We start from the raw sequence: 16,171 nt of genomic DNA on the forward strand, positions 1-16,171 counted from the left end.
TTCCAATCTGTTCACTGCTCCTACAAGAATTGTTATTTAAAGTGCATCACCAGCAGCACTCACATCTACATTATGCTTCTCAGGAATGAGCTCGTTACTAGGAAAATTTCTTTAATATAAGACCTCATCATAACATGACAATATATTATCCTCTGCAGCTCAGCAACTAATTATGCGCTCATAAATTAATTTCATCTTGTATTGTCTTAAAAAAATTTATCTCCCTGAACAGTTTACAAGGAATTTTATGTATTCTTTTCACCGCCTATATATATATATATATATTATATATATATATATATATATATATATATATATATATATATATATATATATATATATATATATATATAATTATCTTTTCGGAAGACAAAATATAGTAATTATAAAATAATATGATTTCATGCTTTGATTTGTTTGTAACACGAAAGCCACTACATCTTCAATACTTAACCTTAAAAGCGCATTTCATTCTGATTGTCTTGGCATATATTGCTATTACACACTTCAGGTTTTCTTCCGGTGCCTCTCTCAACATATCTGGTCTCTCAACTTCAAGTTCATGGTCACGTAAGTTTATTGAAAATAATTAAATACATTCCAAAAGGCTAAAATAGTTTAGGCCATCACATAGTATATATTACAAAATATATTACAATAATATTAGTACTACACTCTTGTGGCAAAGTGTCTGATCCTCCCAAGAATTCTCTCCATCATACCAAGTCAATAGTCTAAGAATATAATAATAATGTACATTCGTCACTCTATTTTTCAACTTGTTAACGTCCCAGAACATTATCCTCGCACCTTATTTTTTCTGAGAGGAGTTTTTAAACCCCTAACTTTACCATTTTCTGCAAATTTACTGAGAAGCAAAAGCGCCTTAGACACAGACTCCCAACAATGTAGCACAATGCTGACCCGCACTTGTGCAGCTACTAACATCAAAGATGATGTTATTGTTAAATATGTCCTCCACCTCTATTTTTATAAATATCTTTACCTTACATTTTGTTATAGCATTTTCCTCCACAGAGGGTTAAACACTGCCCCCACCAGAGGATAGTTCATTTTCCTCAGACACTTCCATCCGTGATACCCCATCCTCTTCCTTGCTTTCTTCAACCTCTATTTCACTCCCCACTTCACTCCGTCTACCTGAGATATTTATCTTTTCTAACGTTTAAATTTTCTTGTCTAATATTTTGACATATTCCAAAATCTGTTTACCAACCACGAAGTTGCTCTGCACCTCATTACCTGTACATTTTTTCAGTTTCATTTCCTACTGCCACTCTGCTACCCTTGATCGTCGTCGTTCCTTTTTACAAATGTTGGCCATAGGGACTATCATTGTCTCTCCACTCTTTCTACCTTTTTCCTGAGGAACGACCCAAATTTCTTAGCCAACTGAACCGTCCACTCCAATTTCTGATGAAAGTTCACATCCCATGTCAAAGAAAATAACAGCCGCTTCCTTCTATTAATCCGTCTTGCTGTGTGTGTAGTCCTGCCGCGTCTGTCTGGTAAGGTTTTCCTTATGAGACTGGCGAGTAATTAACGACCCTGATCCCGTCTGGTGCCGATCATTACAATTTTTCGGTCGTTTCTCGTCCCAACTACTCTCGCTTTCACTTCTTACCCGTCTGATCATATTCTGCTTTTTCTTGGCCATTACTACCTGAAAAGGCTTGGAGTCGTCTTGTCATCCTCATTCTCAGACTGCGGACATAGCAGAGGGGTCTCCCCTTGCTCAGGCAGACCGCCTCCGCCATTTCCTGATATGCAAGGCACTTGGTTTGCTTAGCAGGTGATCACACGTTCACAACTTTCAAGAGCACTCCAGGACACATCCGTCTGCCATCTATATTGGGATAGGATAAGCTAGCTGGAGGAGGCGAGGCTGGAGGAGAGAAATGGAGGGAGTAATTGGTGGTTCCAGAGATGGAGGAGGTAATGAGGAGGGATGGGGAGGGAGTGTTGTGTAGTGATTAGAGAATACACAAAGATAATGTAGTACGTAGAGCAGAGAGAGAGAGAGAGAGAGAGAGAGAGAGAGAGAGAGAGAGAGAGAGAGAGAGAGAGAGAGAGAGAGAGAGAGAGAGAGAGAGAGAGAGGGAGAGAGGGAGAGAGGGAGAGAGGGAGAGAGAGAGGGAGAGAGGGAGAGAGGGAGGGAGAGAGAGAGAGAGAGAGAGAGAGAGAGAGAGAGAGAGAGAGAGAGAGAGAGAGAGAGAGAGAGAGAGAGAGAGAGAGAGAGAGAGAGAGAGAGAGCGTTGCTAACGCAGGTTCACCTAATGGATGGCGTGCAGCGCGTCAGTCCTCGGCCAAGGTTAGGTCAAGGTGACCGGGAGTCCGCTGAACCACACTACCTGCCCCATACCCTTACATTACCATAGCCGAAGACAAGAGATTGACGATCGTGGTGGCGGGCGGACAGATACCCTGACTCGATACACACTTGAGTGGAGGTTCATCTTGAGGATCTAGACAGGCCCCCAGGTGACTATGTTGCCAGGTGTTGCTAGGTGAACAGAAGCATCCTTCGATGCCTTTGCTCACCTAGCAGCAAATATATACATGGAAGTTGGTCGACTATTTAAAGTCACATCCTGAGCGATGGTCCAGTGATGGCCGCACATCCGAGTAACACGAATCTTTATTAAAATCCACCCTCTCCCTCCTTACATTATCCATGCACAGATAGAGTATAACAGTTTTGTGGCAACAAACAATTACCTGGGATATGTATGTTACCACAAATCCTCCAGATGAACCTCCACTCAAGTATGTATCGACACAGGTGAATCGGCCCGCCCGCCAATCCCTTGCCTTCAGCTATGCTCAGTACATCTTACCGAACATGTAAAAGTACTGTCGAGGCTTCCGGAGATGAGCTTCTTATCATTAGTCTAATTGCGGGTGGGCAATGCAACCCACCAGCCGTAGATACTTTTTTACCTTCCGTCTTGAGATGCAACTCAAGAGACCTTCCGAACGTGGCAAGGTTATTATGAGCAGTCTGAGAGGGTCGAGGTGAGCGCATGTACCGCATTCGATCTGTCTGGATGGAATAAGTTGAGCAAGGGGCAATACTTTCCACCGGCCAAGGTCTTGCGCCACTCCTCGCCACCTTAATAATACTTCATCATCAACAAACATCCTTCCGGTCATCTCTCTGCCGATCTAGACGATGCTGCTTCCATGCACCTGGCCATGATTCACCAACGTGAGCAAGGAGAGTGAATACGAGCTGCCTGTCTCTAGTCTCTTGGCTTCCGGTTTCTGGTGGTTCCGCTGTTTGACTTGTTTAGTACTCATGATGAATCCCTTCTAGACTCATCGCCTTCTTGCATTTAATTTAAACCTATCTTTCCTTGAACTATTTGGAAAACTTCTTGTAAAAGTCTCTTGAATTCCTCTTGCACCTTCTGTGAATGTCTCCACACCTCTTCTCTGTTTCACTTGTTCCTTTACCACCGGGTCCATCCAAATGTGTCACTGGAGCAGATTGGGTTGGTTTTTCGATTTATTTACAGTTGTAATCAAAGTGAGCACACTTATGATTTGATCATCATAGGCAGGTGCTGAGATCCGGTAGTAGTGACCAGGTGCTGAGATCCGGTAGTAGTAACCAGGTGCTGAGATCCGGTAGTAGTAAGCAGGTGCTGAGATCCGGTAGTAGTAAGCAGGTGCTGAGATCCGGTAGTAGTAACCAGGTGCTGAGATCCGGTAGTAGTAAGCAGGTGCTGAGATCCGGTAGTAGTAAGCAGGTGCTGAGATCCGGTAGTAGTAAGCAGGTGCTGAGATCCGGTAGTAGTAAGCAGGTGCTGAGATCCGGTAGTAGTAAGCAGGTGCTGAGATCCGGTAGTCGTAACCAGGTGCTGAGATCCGGTAGTAGTAAGCAGGTGCTGAGATCCGGTAGTAGTAACCAGGTGCTGAGATCCGGTAGTAGTAACCAGGTGCTGAGATCCGGTAGTCGTAACAGGTGTTTATATCTACTTCTTTCCTTGTGTCGAACGCTTTCTCGGAAGACTACCCGTAACCTTCAGAAGAGCTTGCCGTCTTGCAGCCATATATCACCATCTTGTTATATCCTAGACCAGGGTGGAAAACCTGCAGCCTTAAGGTCGCATCAAGACGTTTATGGTATTCACTGCGGCCTTGAATGCAATTTAAAATCCATATGAAATACTAGCAAAAATTAACAATAGCATTATAATAGTCAAACCTTAAAATACAAAAAAAAAAAGATGCTCAAGAATTATTCGATTCAGAAAAGATTGATCTTTCTCTTCTATTTTTACTATAATACAATTGATTTAAATGACTAAGTAAGTTCTTTTGGAGCTTTAAATATAAGACAAAGTATCGTAAAACAATCTTTTACAGCATATTAATTTCTACTCTAAAAAAATGTGGCATAATGAAATCAATGTGCGCCTTAGGCAACTGTTGAGGGGTTGCTTCCTGGTAGGGTCAGTAGTTCGACCTTGGGAGGACCTCGGTATGTCGAGGATCATTTGTATAGTAGTGTCAACTCGGACGTTGGTAAATAGGGGTTCGACGTCTAGTAAATCAATAATTCCTTCTGCCTGTGTCGTCTAATAATCTCTAGGAAATCTGCAGAGGATTGAAGACTGTAGTTTCCTGGAGTGCATGGAGTTACGGGTTGGATTAGTCTTTGACAAGGTGGGAGTAGGTTGGGGTTGGTATCTGATTATTACTGGGTTACCTGGTCTACGTGATGACCAGACCACACACTAGAAGGTGAAGGGACGACGACGTTTCAGTCCGTCCTGGACCATTCTCAAGTCGATTGTGATGAGGAAGTAAATGCAGGCAATCAATAGGCTAGAGAAAGGTGAGGAGCAAAGTGTAGTAGAGGGGATAGTAGTAGGAATAAGAACTGCAGAGGGCTATTAGACACTGGTCTACGTGTCTTAACATTGTCAAAGGTATATCCTAGGCTATAGGGGCCTTGGAGTTTGAGCTTCCCGTGTGTTTTGTAAATACAGTGTTTAATGTGTTTAGTTTACGACTAAACAAATTAGAAGGTAGGGCGCCTCTTGTCATACGAAGGCCACACTTTAGCGTTTTGTCGGGGGGATAGGAAGTTTGTCCTCGACAAAAACATGGCCTTCTTATGGCCTTCTTTTTTCTTCTTTTTATTTATTATACAAGAGTTCTTATATTCTTGTACAGCCACTAGCAGGCTTAGCGTTTCTTCTGGCAAGAGGTTCCTCATCTATTAATTTGTTCTCCACTTTTAATTTGTTTAGTCTTAAACTAAACAAATTATACACTTTGTATTTACCAAAATACAGTGAAGTCTACTGAAAAAAGTATATTTACAAAAGCCAGATGAATTCAATTTATACAAAATATATGTGTATCTATTTGCAAAGGTAGTGCGTATTAAAATACCTGGGAGCTGGTAATTTTGTTTACAATGTTACAATTTGTGTATTTTATATATGTACACTATGTGTTTGTGTATATATGTATATGCTCCAAACGATTTCTTAATGACTGATGTTTGAATGATTACAGGGCTATAAGAAAACCCAATAACATCAAATATTCCTTATTAGTTCCCCTTTTGACCAGAGAAAACGTATGTATGTGAATATTAGAAAACGAAACACCAAGTCCGCTCACCCCTCTAACTTACCAGGAAGCCAAAATTTCCAACCCATCGTCCAAAAATGGAAGAACCTCTAGCTGCCATGGAAGGAATATACGAAATAGGATCTGCTGTACCAAATAAAAAATCATGTGTTGTACTATCAGAAGTCTAGAGGGGCAAAACAAAAGTAAAACAGTAACTATAAACCTAACCGAAACACTTTATATTCATATACGAGACCTAGGGAAGGCTAGGCTTGGTTGCTGCCTACTTTCGAGGTCTCTCTACAAAATTAATAGTTCAAAACATGGAATAAAATAAGAACTGGGTGCATCAGTCCATATTTTGTTCTTCCATCTATAGTATCTATATATACTATCATATTTGGATGATAGGAATTTACACACAAATTCCAAGTTCATAATGATACATCACCACTGAATGACATAATATGTAACACTAAACTTTTAGGATATATATATATATATATATATATATATATATATATATATATATATATATATATATATATATATATATATATATATATATATATATATATATATAGTTCGCATTTGTGTTCCTCACGTGTGCCCCAAAGAATGAGGTGATTTGGTGAAATGCTATGCCCAAGATTACCATCCGAGTTGCCGTCGGGGAAGTGGCTCAAATAGCCTCGGCTATCACTTCCTTTTGACGGCCGTGATGGTCAAGCGGATTAAGGCGCCCTGTAGTTACCAGTTGCGTTGCTTCTGGGAGTATGGGTTCGAGTCACTTCTGGGGTGTGAGTTTTCATTCGCATATAGTCCTGGGGACCATTCAGGCTTGTTCGCATATATATATATATATATATATATATATATATATATATATATATATATATATATATATTTATATATATATATATATATATATATATATATATATATATATATTTATATATATATATATATATATATATATATATATATATATATATATATATATATATATATATATATATATATATATATATTGGTGTATACTGGCAGCAGGTTTTCTTTCAAACATGTTTCATTGAATATGACCGCATATTCTGTATTTATTATTTTCTGGTTTAGGGCTTCTATCCCTCTAACTATTTTCTTAGCATCAGGGCTTAATTGGAATAGGAGTTCTCCAAAACTCATTTTCGTACTTGTAAGGTGAAGAAAAGAAGTGATTTACTATAGAGTGTATTACACTTATTTGTATAATTTGCACGACGTTTCGAACCTCCATGGTTCATTCTCAAGTGAACAGATCTTACAATACTAGTTGATTTTATACCCGCATTAGGTCAGGTGATAATACAATGAAGGTGAAAAACATGGGGGGATACATAAGGGATAAACATAGGGGCTGCAGAAGGCTTATTGGCCCATACGAGGCATCTCCTATCTAAACACAAAGATTAATCCAGTGTAATTGGCCTGTTATGTTGGACATTGTCTTCTGTGTTGGCATCGATATGTTCTTGTCTTGTCCTTACTCTCATGGTGGGTAGAGTAAATAGTTCCGTGATTTGGGTGTTCATGGTAGGTCGCTCTATTCTTATGTGAATTGCCTCAAGAATTTGTAATCTTCTTGAATCTTGGGTTTTGTCTATTATGCAAGTATTCTTGTTCAACATTTCTCTTGTTAGAGTAATGTCATGGGCTTGTCTCATGTGATTCCTAGGGGCACCAGATTGAAGATGGCATGTCAAACGCCTCGTCAGCTTGGTCGACGTCATACCTATGTACTTACATTGAAGGTTACATCCTTCGTGGGGGCAAGTGTACATGTATACAACGCTTGACTGCTGTAGAGAAGACAATGTCCAACATAACAGGCCAATTACACTGGATTAATCTTTGTGTTTAGATAGGAGATGCCTCGTATGGGCCAATAAGCCTTCTGCAGCCCCTATGTTTATCCCTTATGTATCCCCCCATGTTTTTCACCTTCATTGTATTATCACCTGACCTAATGCGGGTATAAAATCAACTAGTATTGTAAGATCTGTTCACTTGAGAATGAACCATGGAGGTTCGAAACGTCGTGCAAATTATACAAATAAGTGTAATACACTCTATAGTAAATCACTTCTTTTCTTCACCTTACAAGTACGAAAATGAGTTTTGGAGAACTCCTATTCCAATTAAGCCCTGATGCTAAGAAAATAGTTAGAGGGATAGAAGCCCTAAACCAGAAAATAATAAATACAGAATATGCGGTCATATTCAATGAAACATATATATATATATATATATATATATATATATATATATATATATATATATATATATATATATATATATATATATATATATATCTATCTGGTGATGATTAGAGATATCTTAACCAACAACACCAAAATAATCAAAAGATACAATGTCAATATAAAATTAGATATAGCTGAAGCACTACATTTCCAGCACTCAACAGCCAGCCTACTACTAGAGAGAACTTCCTCCTAACACCACATCTACTGCCCTAGTTGACATCTTGCTTGGTGTGTATAATAAATTCCTAGTAGTTATGCATTTACTACCTTTTTAGATGTTTAAGAGAGCTTCAACCAAACTTGTACTACTACTACTACTACTACCCTTATTATTATAAACTACTTTTATCATTTCCACTCTTACCGCTACTAATATTACTGTTATTTCTAGTATTACTGCTGAGTACTGCCACTATTGTTATAACCACTACTGTAATTATTGTTTGATTGTTTGGATATTTTATGGAAATGTTAAAACAAGGCCTCACACGCACACAAACACAACTACAGTTACAAAATCCAATAAACATTGCGTCAGCGCCACACCATTTATCCAACCTGACCCTATCACCTGTCTTGCCTGGGACTCACCAGATCCCACCAGTATCTTAATGGCTGGCAAGCACACCATTAATTACACAAGGGCGGTGATGTGCCGACTCACTATTTGCATCAGATATATCCCATGCCTCTCTGGGAAAACTTGAGTCTGCAAGTACAGCCACAACAAATATTCTTGAGGACTTGATAAAATGCGATTCCGTACGAATATGAAAATATGAAGGTGACCTTTAAAGTTCGTTCTCCCCCCCCCCCCCAAAAAAAAAAAAAAAAAAAACTTTCTATACGGCGTCAGATAAGCCGACGTGCAAGCATGTGCATGCATATATGCCTATATAAGTACGAATACATATCTGATCATATATTATGATTGAATGGATATGAAAAGTCACTCGGCTGGTGGATCTGTTATGTCTGTTATTCATTGTCCTGGATTTCATTATAACGTACATGATTACTATTTTATATGTGACACTGGCTCTACCACGGCTTTTCTTCTGGACCACTCCTTCAAGTCACCAAGTAATCAAATAACTAATGTAGGGTACTTCCCAAAACGATTCACAAATTTTTTGTCTAGCAACCAAGAGCAAGTTCTCGGATTAACTTATAAATCTGCTAGTTCAATGAACCCTTAAAGTAAACAATTTGTTCTCATTAATATTCCTAGTTCTCCTTGCAAGACTCATGGATTTAAACAGACTTATTAGCCTGGTCCCGAGGCTAATAAGTCTGTTTAAATCCATGTTTATGGATTTATATGATATGACCACTGTTTAAATATAGAAGTGGTCATATCATATATGACCACTGCTATAAGATCAACAGCCCCAGAATATCCACTAAATATATTTTTGGGGGGGTTTCTTTGTGCTCGGTTTGTTACAACTCTTGAATCAAGGTAATATTATCAACAGAGGATAAGCATATACAGTACTATGTTTTTTAACTAAAGAAGTCAACAACAACAATAACGTAATATCTTCTCCGAAACGTAATGAAAATACACCAAAAAATAATGTCTAAGATTTATGCTCGCTCTTAGTGTCTTAATTCTGCTACAAATCTTTTATATCCATGAACACTGGCAATGTTTACCAGCATAAATATATCATTACTCTTATAAATACGTAACATGAAATGATTGAATTTGGTGAAATAATATTTGCTAATACTGTATAATAATATTTGCTGACAATATTTTGAGATAATATAATATGAGATAATATTTTATGAGATAATATTATTTCATCTCATAATATTTTCTGGCATTATACTATTGGCTAACATTACAGCCGTTGCTGGCATCTCAGCATTTAGGTTAATAACACAACAAAATCATATTTATAGAAGCGATGTTTCTCTTTGAAAAATAAATCATTACCCAGACCCCCAGCTACATGTGGTGACTCACTAATGTGAAAAATGGAACCTAAATACAAAACATAACACACACACAAAGCATGCTGGGAGAACCCCGCAAAGTTATAAGTGAAGACAGGACTGTGAAGTGAAGAAAACAGCGAGAGATATGCTCGAGCACATCCCCAGGTAATGCTGCACGTGGCATCCCTTAAATTGGAAAGGTAAATATAGCTTCTAGTGTCAGGAAATATTAGGAAGTTTGTAGTGCCTCAGGAGGCAGGAGTGGCTCAAGAGCAAATATCTAATCATGTGTAGTTGGTCTCCATTACTGCTATTAAGTCTAGTTACGTAAGAAGAACATAATGTTTTGTACATTCACATCCAAGAAAGAAATGGCATCCAATGTGCCATCCATTGAATGTAGCATCCAATGCTACATTCTGGAAAATATTTTGGCCTTGGTCCAAATAGGGCGACTACTTATACAATTTCAGGTGCAGTAAAGCCACAGGTGCGACTATTATTTTACAAGTGCTGACCGGCAGCTGTTCCTCCTGTGATTTAAAGGCAGGCGCGGCTCTGAGCCTTGAATCTCACCCTCGCGAGTAATTTGGTTCCCGCAACTGAAGACGAACTTAAGTGACTAAGTTGAAGATGTCAGAACACATTAACTCAAACGCTAAGTTTAGGATGGATCTCATCAATGTATGTAACCAAGTTACGAATGTGAGAAATGCGGTATCCTGGCGGATTGAAGTGACCAGGCTGACGGAAGCCGAAGGTAATGAAGCTCAAGCAGCCTCCTCCTCCTCCTCCTCAGCTTCAACATTAAGATAAGCCATGGCATTATATGGCTTCTGGACAAACTTGTTCCTCGAGCTGAGGTGCAGGTAACATTATAGAAGCTGTCTGGGAATTCCGCGTGTGGGCGAGCGTGCGTGCGTGCTTGCGTGTGTGTGTGTGTGTGTGTGTGTGTGTGTGTGTGTGTGTGTGTGTGTGTGTGTGTGTGTGTGTGTGTGTGTGTGTGTATTCTAAGGCTAAACACCGATGTAACTGTAAACTTTGACATGCCCTAAGCACAAACCATATTTAACAAAGAACACAAAATAGATGCCCGGAAGAGAAATACCGCGAACAGGTCTGCATATAATACATCACCATTAACAGACCAGCCACACGCACACTAGTGGCATGTTCGGAGAGCACACCGAAACCCGACCAGCAGCAGCAGACAGGTGGCGGCGGACTTACGTAACACCAGACCGCTTGGTAACGAATGCCGCCCAAAATAGAAACCTGTACGGCAGGAGTACAACTAGGTGCGGCTGGTATGTCTCGGTCCAAGTAGCTGTTGAAGTGGGCTAGCTGCGATGCTTGTATCCGGATGCTGCTATCCTGCTGCACCACTACCCCCCCCCCCCCCCAAGATTCGTTGGTCATTTCTGCGCTCCTCGTCGCTAATTCGGGATGCAAGAAGCCATTTCATCAATCACCTGTAGTTATGTTGCAAAGACTGCACTTGTAACAGATGAAGTTATACTAAGACTATGCTAACTAAAGTCAAATCTCGCTAATTACGTCAGGGAAAAAAATCGAATCTTCAAGAAGACACATCTTGGACGATTATGTAATACATGATCTTCATGGTCAAAACATTTTACTCTCATTAGTTACGCAAACAACTTAAATCTTCTCTACGCGTATTTCGTTGATCTGCTGCTATCAACAAATTTCATTTCATGAACATTTCATTTCCACAAGGGTCGTGATGAGGGTTCGAACCTACGTCCGAGAGGATCCCAGACGCGCCTTAATCGACTGTACTACGACATGGTTAAAAAGAATTGCAACCGGGAGATCAACTGACCTCACACGGATCCTGCAGTCTCTCCGAGACACAAATCAGGGTTTTACACAACTCCCCCATGCACCCGAGCTCTGTTAATAAGCTATTCTACTTCTTCGCCCATTCTTCATTACACACACAAATCACAATAGCGTGATGCATCAAATGAACAAATCAACAAGGGTTTGGTAACCACAAATCCCTTGTGAATTTGTTCATTTGATGCATCACGTTGTTGAGATTTCTGCGTATAAATTTCATTTCATTCTTCATTTCATTCAGCTTCATTCAATGAAGTTTCATCAACTTCATTTCATTCTGAATTATTTAAGTTCCTCAACTAAAATGATAAAGTTGTATACTTTTATCACAGTGTTTGCCCAAACAACTATTAGCTTGTAAAGTTCCGCATAATTTGCAAGTGTTCATACTGTAAGGTATACATTTGTTTAATACATTAAGCCAATCAAAACATCAACAAATATACATAAATATATAACAAGCATCATGCAAAAATTCTTCCGACCTACTCAATGTATTCACCTTATCTCTCTTTCATTCACTCCATACATTCATTCTTTTTCTCCCAAGTCCCTTACATTCACCTACATTCTATACCTTCCCCCCCCCCCACACACACGCACGGCTTCACTAACAACATTATTTATCAAGCATAAAACTTTCCTGTTCCTTCATTAGCACTATAAGATATCCCCCTTCTTCCCGTCCACTCCCTAAGTGCTTGTTGTATCACCCACTCAACCTCACCCCCTTTTATCACCCACTCAATCTCACCCCCTCTATTATCACTCATCCATTGCACTATTTCCACATCTTCATCAACCATCCATCTATCCCCCGTGTCTCACATCGCGCGTCAATCTATTCAATAATGTCTTTCCATCTCCCATGCATTCATTATGATGGATGAGTGGGAGCTAGAAGATTTTTTCGACATGTTGCATTAACAATTTATGGGTGATGTGGGAGTTTTTTTTCAACACCAATGTTTCCCACGCATACAGTCACCCGTCGGCATGTCTTCCTATCTCCTACACAGTCATCCATTCGACTGCCTACCCCTCCCCGACCGGTGTCACCCCCTACCCCCTCCTCCAACACTTGTCACTACCTCCTCCCCCTCATCCCCCCTCCTCCAACACCCAGCTACCACCTTCAACACTCACTTACCTGACCTTGACACTGAGACAAGTGTCTCTGCTGTATGTATATATTATATATTACACACACACACACACACACACACACACACACACACACACACACACACACACACACACACACACACACACACACACACACACACTCTCTGACACTGAAAGAACTTTTTTAGTGTCAGAGTGGTTGACAAATGGAATGCATTAGGAAGTGATGTGGTGGAAGCTGACTCCATACACAGTTTCAAGTGTAGATATGATAGAGCCCAATAGGCTCAGGAACCTGTACACCTGTTGATTGACGGTTGAGAGGCGGGACCAAAGAGCCAGAGCTCAACCCCCGCAAACACAACTAGGTGAGTACACACACACACACACACACACACACACACACACACACACACACACACACTACGGGGCCTCGTAGCCTGGTGGATAGCGCGCAGGACTCGTAATTCTGTGGCGCGGGTTCGATTCCCGCACGAGGCAGAAACAAATGGGCAAAGTTTCTTTCACCCTAAGTGCCCCTGTTACCTAGCAGTAAATAGGTACCTGCGAATTAGTCAGCTGTCACGGGCTGCTTCCTGGGGTGTGTGTGTGTGTGGGGTGTGGGAAAAAAAAAAAAAAAAAAAAAAAAAGGTAGTAAGTTAGTAAACAGTTGATTGACAGTTGAGAGGCGGGCCGAAAGAGCGAAGCTCAACCCCCGCAAAAACACAACTAGTAAACACACACACACACACACACATGGGGCCTCGTAGCCTGGTGGATAGCGCGCAGGATTCGTAATTCTGTGGCGCGGGTTCGATTCCCGCACGAGGCAGAAACAAATGGGCAAAGTTTCTTTCACCCTGAATGCCCCTGTTACCTAGCAGTAAATAGGTACCTGGGAGTTAGTCAGCTGTCACGGGCTGCTTCCTGGGGTGTGTGTGTGTGTGTGTGGTGTGGAAAAAAAAAGTAGTTAGTAAACAGTTGATTGACAGTTGAGAGGCGGGCCGAAAGAGCAAAGCTCAACCCCCGTAAAAACACAACTAGTAAACACACACACTCAGGTTAAACCGTCAATCAACAGATGTACAGGTTCCTAAGCCCAATAGGCTCAGGAGTGACGGTTGAAAGGCGGGACCAAAATGCCGAAACTCAACATCCGCAAGCACAACTAGCTGAGTACACACACACACACATATACACACACACACACACACACACACACACACACACACACACACACACACACACACACACATATACACACACACACACACACGTCCTCACGGCCGAATGGACAGAGATTGCAATTTGCAATCCACGGACCCAGGTTCGATTCCCGGCCGAAAAAGAGACACAAACGGGCAGAGTTTCTGTCACCTAATGCCGCTGTTCACCTAGCAGTAAATAGGTACCTTGGAGTTATATATATATATATATATATATATATATATATATATATATATATATATATATATATATATATATATACTTGTTAAATATTTGTTCTCATTCTGTTGGTTCCCGTTTACACAACTACGATCAATATCCTCAACAAATCATGTAAACTGGTTTACCATAAAAAAACAAGCAGCTAAAAACTACGTAAATCCAGAGCAGAGGCGCAGCTATGTTTGCTGCTGCTGCTGCTGGGGGGAAGGGGGTACGGAGCGCGGTAGTCAAGTGGGTATAATGATTGGACTCTGGGCCTCCGGCTGGCTTAGTTGATCCACAACTAGTTGATCGAACTGATGACAGATACTTTAAGTTAACTACTTTTCCAATCAATTACCATCACTATTAATCCGGCCGGTCCGGCACTATTAATGGAGCCGAGCGGACAGCACGTTGGACTTGTGATCCTGTGGTCCCGGGTTCGATCCCGGGGGCCGGAGAGAAACAATGGGCAGAGTTTCTTTCACCCTATGTCCCTGTTACCTAGCAGTAAAATAGGTACCTGGGTGTTAGTCAGCTGTCACGGGCTGCTTCCTGGGGGTGGAGGCCTGGTCGAGGACCGGGCCGCGGGGACACTAAGCCCCGAAATCATCTCAAGATAATCTAAGACAGATCCAGTTCAGCTATAAGCCATTTACGAAGTTAAAGCATCATTTCTATCATATAAAACGACCAAGTTAAATAAAATTCTCCAATATCATGGTTGAACAAAACCTGACATCAAATCAAGGGGAATTCTTATCAAATAATTTTCGTATGATATTTGCAGGTATCGGAAAGTTAAGAGAGAGGAGGGAGAACGTGCGCTGTGGACCGTGTGGGAAGTAATAATATATTATTTGGCAAAATACCTCTATTTTATCGTTGAAATATATTATTTGTGAAATAGTTGAATTTGAACTTCAGCTGAGACGAAGAGAGTGGAGAGGCAATAGACCGATTGTGAGGTTGACTAAGGTAAACACTGCGTCCTGGGTAATGGAAGGAACCACGCACTGTGGGTAGGCTAACATGACTGGAAGTTAGCGCTCCACACCGCTTACGACTGGAAGTTAGCGCTGCACACCGCTTACGACTGGAAGTTAGCGCTGCACACTGCTTACGACTGGACCTCACCTTTTCTCCTCATGATGTAATTATCCCGCCAATCTCTCTAAATAAGCCAGCGCATCCTCCTGGTTTCGGTGCTTATAGTAATGATGACCATTCCATATATATTGAGGTAACAGGCAATTAGAAAGTAGAAATCGGTATGACTGAATTTGAAAAACTGGTAAAGGTTTTGTCTTTATGTTGCAAAGGAAACCTAAACTAACCTAACCTTCTTAGGCCTCATGCACGCTATCTGAGGCCTAATATAGTACATATATGTGCTATTCTAGGCCTAGGAATATGTAAGTTTGTTTTTATTTTTTCCGACTCTATTACCTATTACGTTAATAAAAGTACGATGGTTCACATAGTTATAAAAAGTATTATCTAAATAGGAGGATGGGTTTAAATAAACATATACGATATTGTATGTAAGGCAACGTAGCCCCTCAGTAATATATACTCAATGCTGGTTAGCATTGAAAGTGTATGGGCACGTCTGTGATAAAAAAAAAAACTACATTCGTTATCTCAGACCTCGAGGTGGGCCAGAGACCCACCCATCACCCTGGCCCCCGTGTCCTTCCTGGGTATGCCAGAGACCTACTCGTCACCCTGGCCCCGTGTCCTTCCTGGGTATGCCAGAGACCTACTCGTCACCCTGGCCCCGTGTCCTCCTAGGATGGGCCACAGATCCATTCGACACCTTGACTCCGTACCCTCCCTGGGTGGGGCCACCCGTCACCCTGGCCCGTGCCGTCTCCGGGAGGGCC

At 40.9% G+C, this 16,171-nt stretch overlaps 2 protein-coding genes across 2 annotated transcripts in view; one reads left to right on the plus strand and one right to left on the minus strand.

Annotated features, from left to right (window-relative positions):
• nvd (cholesterol 7-desaturase nvd) overlaps nt 1-16,171 on the minus strand; it is a 120,214-nt gene that overhangs the window by 84,883 nt on the left and 19,160 nt on the right. The gene's annotated exons all lie outside the window — the stretch shown is intronic.
• Nucleotides 2,747-4,190, plus strand: LOC138372999 (probable GH family 25 lysozyme 3). Its single transcript, XM_069339046.1, has 2 exons — nt 2,747-2,787; nt 3,581-4,190. The coding sequence occupies exons 1-2, from the start codon at nt 2,747-2,749 to the stop codon at nt 4,188-4,190; spliced, it is 651 nt and encodes a 216-aa protein (XP_069195147.1).

The sequence above is a fragment of the Procambarus clarkii genome, chromosome 40 (assembly GCF_040958095.1).
Source record: "Procambarus clarkii isolate CNS0578487 chromosome 40, FALCON_Pclarkii_2.0, whole genome shotgun sequence".
Classification (NCBI taxonomy): Eukaryota; Metazoa; Arthropoda; class Malacostraca; order Decapoda; family Cambaridae; genus Procambarus; species Procambarus clarkii.

Excerpts from the sequence above, each read along its gene's own strand:
- LOC138372999 (XM_069339046.1), top strand. The coding sequence starts at position 2,747 with ATGTATGTTACCACAAATCCTCCAGATGAACCTCCACTCAA. Across the intron at positions 2,788-3,580 it reads CCAGATGAACCTCCACTCAA|GCAGGTGCTGAGATCCGGTA; the intron begins GTATGTATCGAC and ends TGATCATCATAG.